This window comes from Cajanus cajan, chromosome 10, assembly GCF_000230855.2.
Source record: "Cajanus cajan strain Asha chromosome 10, NIPB_CcT2T_4, whole genome shotgun sequence".
NCBI classification, from domain to species: Eukaryota; Viridiplantae; Streptophyta; class Magnoliopsida; order Fabales; family Fabaceae; genus Cajanus; species Cajanus cajan.
Genome location: NC_138526.1, coordinates 3,022,920 through 3,043,929, shown reverse-complemented (window position 1 = coordinate 3,043,929; position 21,010 = coordinate 3,022,920). Strand labels below are relative to the sequence as shown.

The 21,010-nt window shown below is 34.4% G+C and overlaps 1 protein-coding gene across 1 annotated transcript; it reads left to right on the top strand.

The window, feature by feature from the left end:
* The first annotated feature begins 1,127 nt into the window (after positions 1-1,127).
* On the top strand, positions 1,128-2,723 carry LOC145952757 (uncharacterized). Its single transcript, XM_083065719.1, has 2 exons — positions 1,128-1,154; positions 1,941-2,723. The coding sequence occupies exons 1-2, from the start codon at positions 1,128-1,130 to the stop codon at positions 2,721-2,723; spliced, it is 810 nt and encodes a 269-aa protein (XP_082921845.1).
* The last annotated feature ends 18,287 nt before the right edge of the window (positions 2,724-21,010 follow it).

Here is a 21,010-nt window from a genome sequence, read left to right as displayed (position 1 = left end):
TAAGGAAGTGGAGGGAATGAAGCCCAATACGGCCTCCCAAAAGTTCAGTACGGCCGTATTGAACATTTTGAACTACAATACGGCCGCACTGAACTCAATACGGCCGTATTGAAGTTTCTGAACTTCACTACGGCCGCACTGAACTCAATACGGCCGTATTGAGGTTTCTTGAACTTCAATACGGCCGTACTGAACTCAATACGGCCGTATTGTAGTTCAAAACTTCAATACGGGCCGTATTGACTCCAGGGCCCGTATTGCGCCTGTTCCCTATAAATAAGACGTCATTTGGACGTCATTCTACACTTTTACACTGAGTTTTAACCCTCTTCTTGAGTATTCTGGGTTTTTTTGAGCAGTGCTCTGCCTAGAAATCACTCGGAGAGTTGATCCGACAAAGTTCTCGAGTTCTGAGCTTTTTGCTTGAGTCTCGAACTGAGTCGAAGGGAAATCCTCCGGATTTCCATAGTTAAAATTTTCTAGGAGGGAGCGAGCGGGCTTGTAGAGCGAGGGAACGCCAAAAAGCTTCCCAGTTTTACTTGAATATAAAAGCACGCTTCAAAGGTTTCTTCTTAAGACCTTCCTTTTACTGCTTTCTGTATGTATATTTAACTGTCATCATGTAGATAGTTAAGTTATAATTGTTTAGAATAAATAGGGGTAATTTAGTAATTTCGCACTATTATTTTTAGAAATAATCTGTCATAGGGAACCCGAAAGGGGCGCTGTGGGGTGCTAACACCTTCCCCACGCGTAACCGACTCCCTTACCCGACTCTGGTTGTCATGGCCGAAGTCGATTTTTGAATCGATTGCCTTAAACTTCTTTTTCCAATGTTTTGAGTAAAACATTGGTGGCGACTCCATGAACCCTTCCTTTTTATGAAAACCGCTAATCCATGGAGGGTCCCGCTTGGGATTAACATGGATTGGTGAGCCTTTTAATAAAATTGCTCGTTTGACAAGGTCTCAGTTTGAGAATAAGTCATTCTAGCAATCCATATTTTTAAACAAATAAAAGAGTCCAACCATCGTCGCGATTGCCAAGGTCCATTTCGGGCCGGTGGCGACAATAGCCACTATGCCGATGCTGTTATTAGACACTATTGTGGTGCTGTTATAGCCGCTATGTCGGTGCTGTTATTGCTGAATGCTGTAATATGCTAAGCTGATATTGTTAAGTTGGTTGATGTGCTGATAGCTGTAGTTGTTTATCCTTCATATTTCACATATATATGCTGATTCTTTTCACTAGCTTACCCTTTGTTGTTTCCATGTGGTTTGGACTGCGATGATCATACTATGTATGGGAGCAGGGCAGGGTTAGGTTGGTGTTTTGCTGAGGAAGGTCTACAACTGGCAGATGAAGTTTTATTCTTTTGATGTATTTAGCTACTTAGTTAGCATTTGCTGGATGTATTTTGTACACTCTGATTCTAGACGGATTTGGACCTTGTATATATATATATTCTAGATCCTACATGTATATACTTGTTCGTTTCTGTGTAGTATTCTGGTGTGTTGTGCTGTGTGTAGTGACCAGCCTGGTCATTACACTTTAGTGGTATCAAAGCAGTTCGAGTCTAGTGGACACTCTTTGGGGGTGGTTCCTTTAGGCTTTTGTTGTGCTGAGCTATGTGTTGAGTTATTTTGCTGTGTTGTTTTGCTGTGCTGATTTCCTTGTTGATTGTTGTGCTGATGATTGTTAATTGGTTTAGTTATTGTATACTGAAGATGTTGTTACTTTTGTAGACAATGACTAGAACCAATGAGCAGATATCCCGTGCCATGGAGATGATGACTATGGCTATGTAGCAGCAAAATGCCTATTTTTCTCGGATGGATGCTGATAGAGCTGCAGCTGGTGCAGCAAGGCCCACGGGGTCACAGGAGAGCCGGGATCTAGCTGAGTTCCAGAAATGCCATCTTCCTCAATTCAAGGGAGATGTAAATCTAGAGGTAGTTGACCACTGGATCTGTGAGCTGGAGAAGATCTTTGTTGTATTGGGATGTTCTCAGGAAAGGAGGCTGGCATACATTGTTTACATGCTGGTAGGAGAGGCTGAGCATTGGTGGAGGGGTACTCACCATATACTTATTGCCAGAGGAATAGCTGTTGACTGGGAGTGCTTCAGGAGAGTGTTCTTGGAGAAGTACTTCCCGAAAAGTGTGAGGCACGCAAAGGAAGCTGAATTCATGCGGTTGCACCAAGGAGGGATGACAGTTTCTGAGTATGCGATGAGATTCGAGCACTTGGCTCGTTTCTATTCGCAAGCTATATCTGAGGCCTGGAAATGCAGGAAGTTTGCCGAGGGTCTGAAATATGAGCTGAAGAGGGTGGTGGTGCCTATGGCCATCACCGAGTTTCCGGCCTTAGTAGAGAAGGCGAAGGTAGTGGAGCAGTTGGAAGGTGGCAACCGTATGGTGAAGGCTGCTGAGGGACTAGCTGGGTCCAAGAAAGGAGGAAATCAGAGGAAGCCATATGATAGGCCCCAACCACAGCATGGGGGTCCTGTCATTAGGCAACCTTATGGTGCTGCTAGTGGAGGGAGACAGGGTAGAGGTGCCACTCTTAGATGTTATAGGTGTGCTGGGACCCATTTGATCAGGGATTGTCCACACACGGAGAGCCAGTGTTTCAAGTGTCAGCAGATGGGCCATGAGTTGTTCAACTGCCCCACCAGAAACAGACCGGAGAGGGGCGCTCAGAGGAGTGATGCATAGAGAGGTGATGCCCAGAGGAGTGACAGACCCACTACAATTGGTAGGTGTTTGCTTTGACGAGGGCTGAGGCTTCGACTTCTTCTAATCTTGTGAAGGGGAAGGGAAAGCTGCTGGTAAGGATGTGATGTTTTTGTTTGACTCTGGGGCTTCCCATTCGTTTATTTCCTATGCATGTGCTGCTATGTTGGGTGTACGTGTGTGTGATTTGGGGTTGAGACTGCTAGTGCCGACGCCTGCTTCTGCTTCGGTAGTTGCTTCTGAACTGTGTGTTGGCTGCCCTATTGTTGTGAATGAGAAGAAGTATAAGGTGAACTTGATTTGTTTGCCTTTGGTGGATATTGACATAATCTTAGGGATGGATTGGTTGTCTTCCAATCGCGTCCTTATAGATTGTGCCAATAGGAGGTTGATCTTTCCTCAGGTGGAGGAAGGACTGTTGATTTTAGGTGGCCAAGCTGAATCATTGCTGAGAGATAGAGCAGAGTGTTGTCTTCTGCTTGTTGCTATGAGTGTGGAGACCGAAAGGGTCATTGCTGAGATAGATGTGGTGAGGGATTTTGCTGAGGTGTTCCCTGATGAGGTGCCTGGGTTGCCTCCTATTAGGGAGATGGAGTTCAGCATTGACTTGGTTCCAGGTGCAGGGCCAGTGTCGGTGTCTCCCTATAGGATGGCTCCTGCTGAACTGGTTGAGCTGAAAGGTTAGTTGGAGGACCTGTTGGAGAAGCAGTTTGTGCGGCCGAGTGTATCGCCGTGGGGTGCCCCCATATTATTGGTTAAGAAGAAGGATGGAGGTAGTCGACTTTGTGTGGATTACCGATAATTGAATAAGTTGACCATTAAGAACAAATATTCACTTCCCCGGATAGATGACTTAATGGATCAACTGAGGGGAGCATCTGTATTTTCCAAGATTGACTTGAGGTCAGGCTATCACCAAATCAGGGTGAAGGAGGGTGACATACCGAAGACTGCTTTCAGGACTAGGTATGGTCACTACGAGTATGTTGTAATGTTGTTTGGTGTGACCAATGCCCCAGCTGTGTTCATGGATTACATGAACAGGATCTTCCAGCCGTTCTTGGATAAATTTGTGGTGGTGTTTATTGACGACATCCTTGTTTATTCAAGGACCCCAGAGGAGCATGGTGAGCACTTGAGGTTGGTGTTGGAGATTTTGAAGGCGAAGCAGCTGTACGCTAAACTTTTAAAATGTGAGTTCTGGTTGAATGAGGTGAAGTTCTTGGGGCATGTGATCTCAGCTGAGGGGATTGTTGTTGATCTGGCTAAGGTGGAGTCGGTGTTGCAGTGGGAACGTCCAAGAACTGTCACTGATATTCAGAGTTTTGTGGGTCTAGTAGGTTACTATCGAAGGTTCATTGAGGGATTCTCCAAGATAGTAGCGCCTCTAACCCAGTTTACAAGGAAGGAGCAGCCGTTCAATTGGACAGATGCCTGTGAGCAGAGTTTTGAGGAGCTGAAGAGGAGGTTGACTACTTCTCCTATGCTGGTGTTGCCCGATTCTGGTGAGCCCTTTGATGTATACTGTGATGCCTCTCACCAGGGTCTAGGGTGTGTGCTGATGCAAAATAGGAAAGTAGTGGCATATGCTTCAAGGCAACTGAAGAACCATGAGAGGAATTATCCCACTCATGACTTGGAGTTAGCAGCAGTTGTGTTTGCCTTGAAGATATGGAGGCATTATCTGTATGGTGCTCGGTTCAGTGTCTTCAGTGATCACAAGAGTCTGAAGTACTTGTTTGATCAGAAGGAGCTGAACATGAGGCAGAGGCGGTGGATGGAGTTTCTGAAGGATTATGACTTCCAGTTGATGTATCATCCTGGGAAGGCCAATATTATGGCGGATGCACTGAGTAGGAAATCCATCCACATGTCTAATATGATGGTGAAAGAGCTGAAGCTGGTGGAGAAGTTCAGGGATTTGAATCTCTGTGTGGAGTTAGCTCAAGATCACATTAGTTGTGGGATGGTTACCATAACTAGTGAGTTCTTGAGGCAAGTTGGACTTAAGCAGTTACAAGATGTTGAGCTGGTGAAGCTTCTTGGTTTGCTGAACTGAGAAGGCTGTTGGTTTTGAACTGGGTGGAGATGGAATCTTGAGGTTCAAGGGCAGAATTTTCCTACCTCAGGATGCTGAGCTGAAGAGAGCTGTGTTGGAGGAAAGCCACAAGAGCAGACTTAGCATACATCCTGGTATGACTAAGATGTACCAAGACCTCAAGAAGACTTTCTGGTGGTCTGGTATGAAGAGGGAGATAGCTGAATATATGGCGGCCTGTCTGACCTGTTAGAAGGCGAAGGTGGAGCATCAGAAGCCGAGTGGATTGATGCAGCAGATGGAGATTCTGGAATGGAAGTGGGATAGTATCACTATGGACTTCATCGTCGGGTTGCCTAGGTCGGTTAGGAATAGTGATGCTATCTAGGTGATAGTTGATCGGTTGACCAAGTGTGCGCATTTCTTGCCTGTCAACATCAAGTGGTCCTTGGAGAAGCTGACGCAGTTGTATGTGAGGAAAATAGTACGGTTGCACGGGGTGCCTCCAGTATTATTTCAGATAGAGATCCGAGGTTCACTTCTAGATTTTGGCAGAGTCTACATCAAGCCTTAGGCACGAAGCTGAAGCTGAGTTCTGCTTATCATCCGCAGACGGATGGTCAGTCAGAGAGGACAATCCAGTCCTTGGAAGATCTACTGAAGGCTTGTGTGTTAGACCACTTGGGAAGCTGGGAGGATGTCCTACCGCTGGTTGAGTTCACGTACAATAATAGCTTTCATGCTAGTATTGGAATGGCGCCGTTTGAAGCCTTGTATGGCAGAAGGTGTAGGACTCCTCTGTGTTGGTATCAAGATGGTGAGTCAGTGGTTGTGGGACCGGAGTTGATCCTACAGACTACTGAGAAGGTGAAACTGATTCAGGAGAAGATAAAGACTGCTCAGAGTAGGCAGAAATCGTATGCTGATAAAAGGCGTAAGCCTTTGGAGTTTGCTGAAGGGGAGCATGTGTTTCTGAAGGTGACTCTGACCTCTGGTGTAGGAAAAGCACTGAAGGCAAGGAAGTTGACACCGAGGTTTGTTGGTCCCTATCAGATCATACAGCGTGTGGGTCCGGTTGCTTATCGATTGGCTTTGCCACCGTTCCTTTCAAACCTACACGATGTATTTCATGTATCCCAACTGAGGAAGTATGTTTATGTCCCTAGTCATGTGGTGGAGTTGGATGATGTGCAAGTGAAGGAGAATCTGACATTCGAGAAGTTGCCAGTAGTTGTGGTTGATCATAAGCTAAAGGAGCTGAGGGGCAAGTCCATTGCTCTGGTGAAAGTGTTGTGGGATGCAGCTAATGGTGAGGCTACTTGGGAGGTTGAGCAGCAGTGCAGGGAGCAGTATCCGTTTCTATTCCCAAGTAAGTCTGTTTTTGGGGATGAAAACTCTTGTTGTTGGGGAGGTTGTGAGACCCCAGTTCCATTTTTCTTTTCTTCCCCAACTCTCTTCTCACTCACTCAAGAACTCTCTTCTTCCCTCTCTCTGAACCATTTGAGTTTCTCTGATCTCCGTGGTTGTGGTGCTTGCTTAGGTGCTGATTCTTAGGGTTGGACTTGCTGTGGCGCCGGGCGCAATTTATATTGTGCCGGGCATGAGACCCTGGGGAGGTCTCTGCTTACTTTTCGCCAAGCGCAGGTTTACACGCCGGGCTTATGAGATCTTGTGAGGTCTCTTCCTCCTATCACGCCGGGCGCAATAGGAATTGCGCCGGGCACGATGACCCCTGGTGTTTTCTGGTTGTGCCACGCCGGGCGCGATCATGAGTGCGCCGGGCGCGAATAAGATGATGCCTTATGGGTTGAAATTTGCTTATAATTGTTGTTAGACGACGAGCTGAGCTGTGCCGAATGTTGTTATGCTAATTTAAAGCTGTATTTGATGTATATTGTTGTGCTGGATGCTGATATTGCTGCGCTGTGCTAAAATGTATGGTGCTGTTATAGCTGCTATGTCGGTGCTGTTATTAGCCACTATTGTGGTGCTGTTATAGCCGCTATGCCGGTGCTGATATTAGCCACTATTGTCGTACTATAGCCGCTATGTCGGTGCTGTTATTAGCCACTATTGTGGTGCTGTTATAGCCGCTATGCTGGTGCTGTTATTAGCCACTATTGTGGTGCTGTTATAGCCGCTATGTCGGTGCTATTATTGCTGAATGTTGTAATATGCTAAGCTGATATTGTTAAGCTGGTTGATGTGCTAATAGCTGTAGTTGTTTATCCTTCATATTTCATATATATATGTTGATTCTTTTCACTAGCTTACCCTTTGTTGTTTCCATGTGGTTTGGACTGCGATGATCATACTATGTATGGGAACAGGGCAGGGTTAGGTTGGTGTTTTGCTGAGGAAGGTCTACAGCTGGCAGATGAAGTTTTATTCTTTTGATGTATTTAGCTACTTAGTTAGCATTTGCTAGATGTATTTTGTACACTCTGATTCTAGACGGATTTGGACCTTGTATATATATATATATTCTAGATCCTATATGTATATACTTGTTCGTTTCTGTGTAGTATTCAGGTGTGTTGTGCTGTGTGTAGTGACCAGCCGGGTCGTTACAAAAGGTGTAACCACAGACGCTTTATTGGATTGTTTTGTGGGTGGTTTGAGACATGACTTTCGTCGTGATGTGCTGGTTCAGGCTCCTACTACATTGACGAGATGTGTGTCATTGGCCAAATTATTTGAAGAAAAGTATGCTATCCAACATAAATATGATTGGTTCAATATCCATACAAAAAATCAATCACGGCCTACCACTTCACAATCTCTAAAGTCCACCGCATTACTTCCCTTATTGGCCAAATCAAACCAAACTCCTCTAGACAGAAGTGCAACGGTGAAGAAGATGTCTTTCGCAGAGATTCAGTTGCGGAGAGAGAAGGGATTATGCTTCACGTGTGATGACAAATACTCGCCCTCTCACAAGTGCCCTAATAAGAAATATCTCTGGTTCCACTTAGATGAAGAAGAATTTTCTAATGAACCTGTTCTGGATGCTAGTGTTGTTACGGGTAATATAGAGCCTCAGCTTCATAGTGAACCTTACTTGTCTTTCAATGCCCTTAAAGGCTCGACTAGAATTGGTACTATGAGATTTAAAGGAGTTATTAATGGTTTACCTGTGCAAATCCTTCTGGATAGTGGCAGTTCAGATAATTTCTTACAGCCAAGGATTGTTGTTTATCTTAAACTACCAGTAGAACCAATTCATAATTTTAATGTGATGGTTGGTAATGGAAGTGCTTTGGTAGTGGAGGGACTCATCAAGAGATTGGAGGTTACAATTCAAAACCATGCAATTCAGCTGCCAGCATACTTACTTCCTATATCAGGTGCTGACTTGGTTCTTGGAGCTTCTTGGCTGGCCACACTAGGTGCTCACATATCTGATTATAGCAACTTATCATTGAAATTTATGCTAGATGATAAGTTTGTAACACTAATGGGGGAACAAACCAAGTTACCTGACCAGGCTCAATTTCATCATTTGAGAATAATGTTTCATACTAATTCGAGTGCAAAAATGTATTCTCTCCATTTTCAAAATTCCAGCAATTCACAAGATCATCTAGAGATAGCATTATTGTTGCATACATATCACCAGGTTTTTGATTTGCCGTGTGGTCTACCTTCTCCTAGATCACATAACCATGTTATTCCTTTAGTACATGGTTCGAATCCTATTAAAGTGAAGCCGTATAGCTATCCTTTTAGCCAAAAGCAGCAGATTGAATATTTGGGGCACACAATTTCAGGGTCAAGAATTGCTAAGGAGGATAGCAAGGTTCAAGCTATTTTGGCTTGGCCTTTACCTACCAGTCTTAAACAATTAAGGGGCTTTCTGGGACTTACAAGCTATTATAGAAGATTTATTAAAGGTTATGCAACCTTGGCTGGCCTACTCACTAAATTACTAAAAAAAAAAAAAAGATAACTTCCACTGGGTGCGAAGATACTAAGGTAATTGCACGGGATTACCCTCATTTTAACCTTGAGGGCAAGGTCGATTTCGTTGGGGGAAGTAATGTAAGGAGAGTGCAAAATAATGATGAGGTGGAGACCGTTATAGGCAAGCCGATACAAATGGGACACGTGGATGAAGGTGGGGAAATCATGGCAAAGAATAAAAGTGCGTGATCCAGGGGGGAACGTGGGTGGCTGAAGGATTACGTGAGGAAATAACTTGAATATAAATAGAATAATTTTGGGTGTGAAGAGGGGGAGAAAAAGATTAGTTGAGATTCTCTTTCTTGCTAACTCACTTTTCTGTTCATGAGTGCTATATGGACACTAAAGGTTGTATTCATGCTTGATGAAATGGAATAAGAATTCTTTCTGTAATCAGTTGAATGTGTACTAGCAATTTTTGTAATTGTTGATTTCATTCATCTTGCATGCACGTTGTGCTATCTTGCAAAAAACCTTGCAAAATAATAAAAGAAATAATACATCTTGATAAATATTTTCCCTACAAGAGAAATATCATAATATAACTCTAATAATATTTATATAGAATAAATTAATCTCTTCAAAGATAATTTTGGTACTAAGTAACCTTAATTTGATTTGTTTTAAGATTTCAGCTCTTAAAAATTTAGTTAGTCATTTTATTTTTCATTGAATACTATATATATATATATAAAGAGAGAGGAGAGATCCAAGAGTAAGTTTACGTAAATTTATTTCATATAATAATTTATGTTCCACGTTAAATTTCAATGATACAACTGTCAAATTTAAAGTTCTTAATGTTTAGATTAAATATACAAATTTTTTAAAAAATTTAAAAATTATTTAATACTTCTTTTTATTAATTCAAATCAACATATAAAATATTTTTATAATTATCTATTAATTTAAATTAATAAACGAATACTTCTTTTATATATATATATATATATATATATATACATATATATATATATATATATATATTAAAATGAGAAATGCTACGGCTTCCAACTCGTAAATGTCGAATTATCTTCCAAACGGTAAAAGTTGTTAATATTAAATTAAATTATTATTTTTAATATTTAATCAATCGGTAGAAGTAGTTAAACTTTTGGCAAAAACTCTATTTTGGTCCCTTATAATAATTATTTGTTTCAATTTAGTCTCATTTTTATTTTTTGTTTCAATTTGGTCCTAAACTAATTAATTGGTTTCAATTTAGTCCCAAATTAATTAATTGGTTTCAATGTGGGACTTCCGTCCAAATTATTTAAACGGAATTAACTTTTGGCCACGTAGATGCATATGTGGATGCCACATGGATGACAATTTTTTTGAAAACACCTGGACCTAAAACGGCCCGTTCTGAAACCAGAACGGGCCGTTCTGGTTGCACTTTTGGTATGTTAATTTTGCAACTGAAACGGGCCGTTCCAGATGCAAAAATTAACACACCACCAGTACAGCAGAACGGGCCGTTCTGGATTCAGAACGGCCCGTTCCAAAACTGAGAATATAATATTCTTCACTTAATTGTGTTTTTGATCGCTCAAGTATTATAATTATGCAATTTTGATCCCTAAGGTTTTAATTGAGTAATTTCAATCCTTAAAAGATTACAGTTGTGTAATTTTAGTCTCACAATTTTTAATTGAACAATTTTAATCTCTCAAATATCATAATTGTGCAATTTTAGTCTTTCTCAATAAAAATTTAATAATTTTAAAATTTTAATATATATATATATAATGTTTTAAAACTATATAATTGTTTGCTTATTTAAATTAATGTATATTATAATTTTTTTAATATATCAAATGATATATATTTATTATTACTAATAAATAAAATTTATATATTATTAGTATTTTAATATTACTGACAAATTAATATCAATAATATTTTTACTATATTTATAAATAAACTAATAATTTGATAAATATAACTTAATATATATTAATATACTTTTACAAAAATATAAATATATAAGATCAGATATATATTTTTAATTAATATACTTATATTTTTGTATATTAATATATAACAAGTTATATTTATCAAATTATTAGTTTATCTATAAATATATTAATAATATTATTGATATAATATCAAAAATTATAATATACGTTAATTTGAATAGATAAATAATTGTTTAATTTTAAAACATTATATATATATATATTAAAATTATTAATTTTTAATGGGAGAAGCTAAAATCGTACTGTTATGATATTCGAGGGACTAAAATTGTTGAATTAAAAATTGAAAGACCAAAATCGCGCAATTGCAATTCTTTAAGGACTAAAATTACCCAATTAAAATCTTGGGGATCAAAACTGCACAATTGTAATACTTGAGGGATAAAAAATGAAATTAAACCAATATTATTTATTAATTTTATTAAAAAATATAATAATTTTGAAAAATATTTTTTTATGGTAAAAATTTTAAAATTACTTATTTTTATAAAATACAATTGTCTTATAAATAGAGTAATAATTTTTTATTTTTCTCTTTCTGTTTGAAGAAATATTTAAGTATCACTTTATAATTTTTTGCAACTTATTTAAAATTAGAGGAATAAAATGATAAAAATTAATAAGATAAACATAATAAAATAAAATATAAAAAATATTAATATATTTATTTTATTAGATATAACAACATAATTAAAATATAATTAATAATATATATTTTATAAAATTATTAATATTTTATATATAAAAAAAAGATGAAACCGGAACGGCCCGTTCTGAAACCGGAATGGGCCGTTCTGGGTCCAGGTGTTTTTAAAAAAAATTATCATCCACGTGGCATCTACGTTTGCATCTACGTGGCATCCACGTAGCCAAAAGTTAACTCCGTTTAAATAATTTGGACGAAAGTCCCATATTAAAACTAATTAATTAATTTGGGACTAAATCGAAACCAATTAATTAGTTTGGGACCAAATTGAAACTAAAAATAAAAGTGAGACTAAATTAAAATAAACAATTAATATAAGGGACCAAAATAGGGTTTTAGCCTAAACTTTTTAATGGGTGGAAAGATCATTCGATGTGTAGATTTCGAAAGATCCAACATTTTTCTATTAAAATTTTTGTTCCTATAACTTTATCAATAAGAAAAAAGTTTCTTTTAATAAAAATAAATTTTATAACTTATCTCATTAGTGTTAATTCTTAAGGGACCGTCATCTTAATTGGATACATAATATATATAGAGACCTATATATATCCTAAAAAGAATTACATGATAGAGAAACCCAAACACGTAAAGACTATAAAGATTACAATTTAATTTAAATTTTATTTATTAATTGTTCTAACAAATCAATAAAAACTGTTTTAATAATAACAGGTTTGTTATTTGTACGATATTTTTTAACATTAATAACGTATTTTATGATATTTGTATACATTTTCTTTTTCTCTTCACGACATATTTCAAAGACAACGACAAGAAAAGAATTCCATGCAACGTTTCCTTTTAAGAATTTAATTCAGAAAAATAATATTAAGCTATCAAATTTGTAAATTTTGTCCCTTTATTTTTAATTTCGTAATTTTATTCTTCAAATTTTATAAAATTCATAATCTTGCTTCCTTCATTAAATGTTCATTGTTAGTTATTAAATTTGTAATATTAATTGTGATCTAACATTAAGTAGATAACATGATGATTAATATTTAATAATATTTAAACTAATTTATATTTTTAGTTCTCATATTCATTACATTTTTATCTTATTTGTGTTATTTATTTATTGTCAGAATATGACTGATTTTACAATTTCAAAAATTAATATATGAAAATTTCATTAAAAAAATTAAAATTGTGAATTTTATAAAATTGAGAGATTGAAATTACGAACTTAAAATTAAAAGGACGAAATTACATATTTGATATAATAAAAGATTAAAAGTATAATTTAATAATTTTTTTAATAAAAATTTAGCTTTATTTTTTATGATTTCATGCTAACTTTATTTTTCTTTATGACTTTATGCTACTACTTGATTCAGATAACACTTAATGGACAAGGATTGTTGACGTTGTTCGATTTTTAGATCAACCTACGTTTACCCTGGCTAGGCCCTGCCTATGTTAACGAGTCATTGAAATATGACATGATGCGATTAACTTGGTTTTATAAAAATAAAATAGTCATCACAATTCGATCAATTAATAAATAAAATTGATTATGTAAAGTAATTTTTTTAGATTATTCATGTTTTTATCAAAATCTATTAGCGAGACTACGGCTGGGATGCTGTTCTAATTGTCTAATACTTAGCAACAGTAGACATGCAAAAATACTCTGATGGCAGGATGTTCATTGATTAATTTTTTTGAAAAATCCAAATTGAACTGAATCGAATCGTTTTATAAAAGTTCATTGATTAATCAATCTATTTTTTATAAAGTAAATTGATTTGATTTTTTGTTTAAATATGAATCGATTTTTTTGAAATTGAATCAGTTCGGTGTGATATAATTATCTACTTTTTACTCATATATTAATTAATTTTTTTTTATAAAAAACCTAAACTAAAACAAACTGATCCACTTTATAAAAATGGATTGGATAACTGAACCAATTTTGTAAAGTGAATCGGTTCGAATATTTTTTTATCAAAATGAATCGGATTTTTCAATGCGGATCTATTTGGATCAATTTGAATTTTTTACATACCCCTATCCAACCCTCAAATTAGAAGGGAGTTTAATGTTAAGAATGAGATTCGATAGAATGATACTTGATGTTGCATATATAAATAATTAGTTTTATCTCTAGGTTTATAGATAATGTTGTATGAGATCTTGGAGATATATTTTGGTGATTGTGTGAAGATATTGTTATTGATTATCAAAGATATTGTTCCTAATGAGGGAATATATTTTATTTGGTGAATATAATGTGTTTGATTACAATGTTTTAAAAGATATTTATGCCAAAATATTTTGTTAGTCGTTATGAGTTAATCATCTAGAATTTCACTTTATGATGATAGACTAGAGGTCCAGTGTGGGAGAGCAAGTGAAAGCCAACTTAGCCTAGTTGAGCTGGGTGGTGCGTAAGCCCCCCAAGCTCCAAGCACTTTAGAGGGAAGGAGTTATGAGTTGTGCTTAAGTCGCTTTATTTTTCGCCCATGTCATGGTAGGTTGTCCAACTTGAAGTTTGGAGACACTTGTATTGCATATTGAAGTGTGTTGCGTATGCATAGGAGGTTTGCGTGTTTTGCTGGTAATCGTTTATTTTATGTTTGTTAAAGATAGTAAGCTTGTGTGTTGTGATAATCATCAGCTAACCTGTAGATGCCTAGCTCGCTAGAGGTGATAAGTTTACAATAGTGATTAATATGTAATAATTTAAAATGATAACCTCAAAGGTTTGTAAGTTATGATTGTAATGACAAAGTGATTAGCTTATGATTCTAATTATGAAGAGTGCAGAAGCTTGTAATTGATCAATTTTTGACCATAATGAAGAGATCAATTTATGATTATTGTAGTTTAGGTTTGTGATCGTTTTAGTGAAATGATCAACTTATGATTGTTTTGGCAAAGAGATCAACTTATGATCATTTGGGAAAAGAGAGCAACTTATGATCATTTTGGCAAAGAGATCAGCTTGTGATCGTAATGGAGAAGTGATCAGCTTGTGACCATTTTAACAAAGCAATCAACTTGTGATTGTTTTGGCGAATTGACCAACTTGTGATGATTTTGGCAAAGTGTTTAACTTATGATCATTCTGGCAAAGACATCAACTTGCGATCGTTTTGGTGAAGTGATCAGCTTGTAATCGTTTTGGTGAAGTGATCAACTTGTGATTGTAATGGTAAAGAGATCAACTTGTGATCATTTTGATAAAGTGAGCAACTTGTGATCATAATGTTAAAGGGATCAACTTGTGGTTGTAATGGTAAAAATATCTTGTGATTATTTTGGCAAAGTAATCAACTTGTGATCAATTTGGTGAAGCGATCAACTTGTGATTGCAATGGTGAAAATTTTAGCTTGCAATGGTGAAAATTTTAGCTTGTGATCGTTTTTGCGAAGAGATCAAATTGTGATCATTTTGGTGAAGTGATCATCTTGTGATGATTTTTGTGAAGAGATCAACTTATGATTGTTTTAGTGAAGAGATCAACTTGTGATTGTTTTGGCAAAGTGATCATCTTGTGGTTGTAATGGTGAAGAGACTCCTATAGCAAAATCTACAAATTAAAGAGCTCAAAAGCTTGATAAGCTTAGAAGCTTGTGACCTAATGGAAGGCTTGGAAGCTTGGTAAGCTCGGAAGTTGAATCCAAAATGTGTTTTGATTATTTCCAACTCCCAATGCCAAGTAATGCCCATGTGGCTTAGATTTTTAAGTTGTTGAGTTGCAAGTCTAGTTCCAAAACCTGTATTCAAAGTACATTACAAGTGACATGAATTGTACGAACAACACCACCATCTTTATTTTGAGTATCAATGATAATTTTTTAGGAAGTAGACTAACAAATGGTCAAGCAAGACTCATATGTTCAAGGAAAGTATTGACCTGTATAATTAGATGTTCTTCTTCTAATCAAGTTTCTTAATAGATCGCACAAGTGTGACATGCTTGAAATGAGTTGTATTTGTAAGCCACAACTGAGAAGGATGCGTTATTGCAAGAGCAAGACAAGTTTGCTGACAGGGTGGGTGATCTATTCTTGCTATCAAGGATGCCAATATCAAGTTGTTGAAGGCTGAGCTAGAGGCTTTCTATGCTAATACAACCATGTCGATGGTGATAAGTGCTCACTTGAGGGTGAGAAGAAAAGGCTGGCGAAGGAGAAGAAAGATTATTATGCTACAATGGCACTAAGGTTGTTGCTTAGCAAGATGGTATGGTTATGGACCGATGGAAGGCTTGTTGACAAGGTAGGTACTCTTGCCCTTGAAATGGGACAACTTTTGGATGACAAAAAGGATCGAGACGAGAAGTTTTTGCGAGGAACACGTAAAAAGTTTTCAATAAGCTATTTAATAGGTGACATTCTTTACGTCAGATTTTCCTTGTGGTAAGTTGATAATTGACTTTGATTTTTTTTTTTGTGAATGAGGTTGACATCCTTGATAAGGATGAGGGTGAAGAGCCAGAGACCACTTTTGAGGGGTCGATGGTAGTTGTTGAGGCCAAGGTGGCTAAGGAGGTTGTTGAATTAAATAAAGAAACTTATGTGTTAGAGGTGAATGTCCAAGTTGTTGTAGCGGGGAAACCATTGAGGTTTGTTGTTGAGGGTGGTGTTGTTCAACCTGCCATTGAGTATATTGTGGTTGAAGTCTCTATTTCTGATGGAGTTCTAATAGTCGACGTCTTAGCTGATTTGGCATTGAGTGATGAGGTTGTCAATTCTGAAACTGTTAGTATTATTCAAAAATTCATAGTTGCAATCTTGTGCAATAACTTAGAAGTTTGTAATCATGAAGGCACAAGAGCTCAAAAACTCAAAATTGTGCATAAACTTAGAAGTTTGTGATTGTTGAGGCATGAGATCTCAAAAGCTCAAATCACTCGTGAACTCAGAAGTTTGTGGTTGTTGAGGCACGAGAGCTTGAAAGCTTAGAATCGTGAACGAACTCAAAACCTTGTGATTGTGTTTATGATTGGTGTGGGAGAAGTCATATGATAGTTTTTGCAACTTCAAGGAAAGGAAAATGAAAAATTCATTTATGATTCATATACTTCATGCATGTATGTAGTTAGCAATGATGTCATATATTGGAATATTAATAAAGTGTACTTCATGCATGTACATAGCTAGCAGTGATATTGGTGTCATATCATGGAGTAATATAATATTATCCATTATGCAATGAAATGTAATAACATCCTCAATTTAGCTTCCCATTGTAAAATTATATATTGAACCTATTTTGATGTTTATCAGTGGCATGTTCATTTTAGCTTGCCTTGTGGTGCTTATTTTGTAGACGTAGTATGTTGAGCTCAACATGGTGATGTTGTCGGTGAAGTGATGAACACATTGTTTACTAATAAGATGTTCTAGGGGAATTTAAAGAGGGGAATAATTCTTCTCATTGGGTTGAAAGTTTTGCATGGGGCGAGTGACTTAGGTCGATCTGGGGGTTGTGTACTCCTCTATTGTTGGGATGTTGGTTCTTGAGTGAATGTCGTTGTTCTTCTAGTGTAGAGCTCAAAGTTTTTGTTCATAATGTACGCAATTGACTTCGTAACATATGTGATTGACTTTGTAACGTGTGCCATTGGCTTCATAATGTATATGATCAACTTCATAATGTGTGTGATCGGTCTCACATTGTTGGTGGAGGATTGTCGAGACTTTTTCATTATGTCTTTGCATGACTTCCAATCATTGTAATAATTCAACGTTAGATGATGTGATAAGTGGGCAAGTGGTGACGATAGTTGCCACGGGTTTCATGAACAGAGTTGCGATGGTGGAAACTAGAAGTTGCTACCCTAGGATTAAGTTAGGGTTGGAAGTTGTTGTGGAGGTTCCTTTTACGTTGTTGTTCATTGTTTGGTTTTGGGTGGAAACCATGTGTGACAAGAGGGTAGTTTCACTTAGGCACCATAGTGAGCACCAAATGTTCTTACCAAAATTTGTAAGCGCTTCTACTAAGAGAATGTTGTCTTCATTTCTCTAATACTTGTGGTGGTAAGGACATCTACAAAGACATTTTAATGCTCAAGTTAGGAGAGTTTAGATTATGAATGAGATTTGGGTAAAATGATACCTGATGTCCTATACAGGGGATTAATCTTATCTCTAAATTTAGATATAATATTGTATGATATCTTGGATATATATTTTGGTGATTGTGTGGAGATGTGGTTATTGATTACTATAAAATGTTATTGATTATCAGAGATATTGTTCCTGATAAGTGAATAAATTCCGTTTGGTGAATATAATGTGTTTGATTATGATGTTCTAGAAGATATTCATGCCAAAATATCCTACAAGTCGTTAAGAGTTAATCACCTAGGGTTTCACTTTATAATAATAGGTGGGAGGCCTAATGTGTACAAGCAAGTGAAGGCCACTCAACCTAGTCAAGTTGGACAGTACAATTCATATTACAATATTTTGAATAAAAGTATTTATTATTAAAAATATTTAATTATAAATACATAATTTAAAATGTGTTAAACATTTTCTCATCTATAAATATGTAAAAATTCTTCTTTTAGTCTTCCATTTTTAAAATGTTGACTTAGAGTCATCCTTTTTTAAAATGTCTAAAATTTTATGTATGACACTAACTTTATTACTTTAATTTAATAATGATGCTAAGTCAACACCATTGTAGTGACTAGATGTCACCATTAAATTGGATAAATATAATTTGTAATGGAAAATTTGACACATTTTTAAAAAGAAAAGACCAAAAGTCAATGTTTTAGAAGAGAGACTAAAAACAAACTTTTACATAGAAAAAGATGTTTAACCTTTAAAATATCTATAATTTATTTTGTATAAATAATAAATAACCTTTATTGAAAGAAATTATATTCAAGTCACATATAACTATTATGAAATATTACCTCTAGTCCAAATTTTAAGTAACAGATTAATTTTTCCTTTAGTCCTAATTATAAGTAAAAATCATTCATTTTTAAAATTACTTAGAGTTAAATTTATTTTATCTCTCTTATTTATTGGTAACTTTAATTATCATGCATTCACTTAGAGTTAATATTAAATATAATAATTACTTAAAAGTAAATGATATATTTAGAATGAAACTTAAATTTATGATAAAATTAATTAAAAATAATTATATTAATTAATTTTTAATTTTGATGATTTATATTATAATCAAAAAGAAAAATAGCATATATTTAAAACTTAAATTTTAGATTGTCTATTAAAATTGAAAAATATAGTACTATAATAATATTTATAATTTATAACTAGAGAATTAAATTAGTAATAATTAAAAAATTATAGTTAGTAGGACCGTGGGTTGGTTAGTCAAATCAAATGAGAGATATTTATGGTCAATAAGTCAATGATTTATTAACAGAGGATGGTGGAAAGTGTGCTTCAAATGGATAGATTTACAAGTAAAGCACGCCACGTGGAAGATGTGACTTGTATATTGTCATTACTCTTTCAATATATAAAGACTGTGAAGCAATAACTAAGGATGATTTTAGATAAATTTTTTCGTAAATAGTTATATAAAAGATAGGAATATAAATGAAACAAATTTTTTTATAAATTAAAATTTATTTATATAAGAGTTTATTTGTAATTTTTATGAGCTTTTCTTCGACAAAAAAGTTTTTTAAGTTTTTATTTATTTTGATTTTTATTTATCATAATTATTTATGAATTAAATTTTAATATTTTAAAATAATATTTATTTATGGAGATTTGAAATATAATTTATATATTCAAATATAATATTTATTTATATTTATAATTTATTATAAATTTTAGTTATATATAATAAATATTTATAAATTTTTATATATTAAACAAAAATTTATATCTTACACGAATGCGTTTAGGATGAAATGATTTTAAAAGATTTTTTGATCTAATTTAATTTTTATTTATTATAATTATTCATGAATAATATTTTAATATTTTAAAATAATATTTTTTTATGTAACTTTATAATATAATTTCTATATTTAAATATAATATATATTTTTACCTGAAATATAATATATATAATTATATATATATATATAATTTATTTATAAATTTAATTATATAATAAATATCGAGCCTGTATATTATACGGATTAAAATATTAATTTGTGAAAGAATTTATTCAAACAATTTAAATCCATTCTAAAATTCAATCAAATAAAATATTTTGAGGAAAAAAATCACTTTATGAAAATAATTTTCATAAAGTTATCGGTTCAATTTATATATTTGAAAAAACTAATTACATATAACTGTAAAAAGAAAAATCGAACGTAATCAAACTACAGAAAGCAAAGCAAACATTTTTTATGAAGTGATTTGCTTTCCGTTTTTGTTTTCTTTGGAAATTGCATAGACTTAATATGTGTATTCATGTACATGTGATCACTTCTCACTTTAATTACTATTTTTTAATATACTTTTTAATGATTTTTTAATCCTTAAATCTATTTTATGATAATTTTACATTCTCAATATTTAGAGTTTAGATTTTTTATTAAAATAATATATGTGCATCTATCAACACTAATTTGATATATATAATAATAATTTATATCTGGATTCAAATCATAATCTTAGACATGAAATAAATTATGTTGAAAGAAGAATATTTACTTTATTCCCTCATGATTTTTGATGAAAGAAAATATTCACTATAAACACACTCACAATTTTTAATTAAAGATCGATAACAATTTTTTTTATAATAAATACTTCATACTTATATTATGATTAATAAAATGTCAGAACTTTCATGTTTAATTTTAATAAAATTTAACATAAACTGTGATATGAAATTAAAATTTAAGGGTTCTAATTCTCATCTATAACTATTATAAAAGAGATATAGGAGATGTAACTATTTTTTGGTCTCCATTTTTTAATAGACCATTATACCTCCATATATAAAAAAATTTAATTTTTTTTAAAATAATTATACACAACTTTCTAATATTTTATTAGTAAATAACTATTAGAGACACTTCGTGCCTCTACCTCTCTAGTATATTATAAAGCTATTCAATAATATAATAAACGGTTTATTAGTTGCTAATAAAACACTATAGTGACTCATGACCAAAGACGTAATACTAGTACTTAAAATATATAAGATCAAGTGTTAAACTACACTTTAGATGATGTGCCAAACCACTAAATTTAGAAATGAGGTTGGTGCCGCCGGAGAAGCCATAAAGATACAAAAAAAGAAAGATAAGAAAAGAAGCAAAAAGAGAATCCACACAGCAGATTTATAAAAGATGGGATGGCCAAAATTAAAGGACACCCATTCAACAAGCTATCTTGACTGCTATGCCAAAATCAGATTTAATGCAAATATGCCAATAATTCTCATATTCCATGCTTTCAAAAGGATAATGATCAAGTGGTTAATCCTTTCCTTTTCCTCTCTTTTTTAATTATCTTCTCTTTTGGAAACAAAAAAATTCAATACCTACAACAAGTCCACAACTATCAATTTTTCCTTATTAAATATTTTGTCCTTTTCATTCAAAGATAAGGCAATGGAATAATAAAAACTAACCTAACGGGACATAGTAGATAAATAATCTTCTCT

Bases quoted from the DNA above. Each gene is read 5' to 3' on its own strand.
- LOC145952757 (XM_083065719.1), top strand. From the start codon at position 1,128: ATGTCGGTGCTGTTATTGCTGAATGCT. The intron at 1,155-1,940 runs GTAATATGCTAA...CCTCAATTCAAG, and splicing joins TGCTGTTATTGCTGAATGCT to GGAGATGTAAATCTAGAGGT.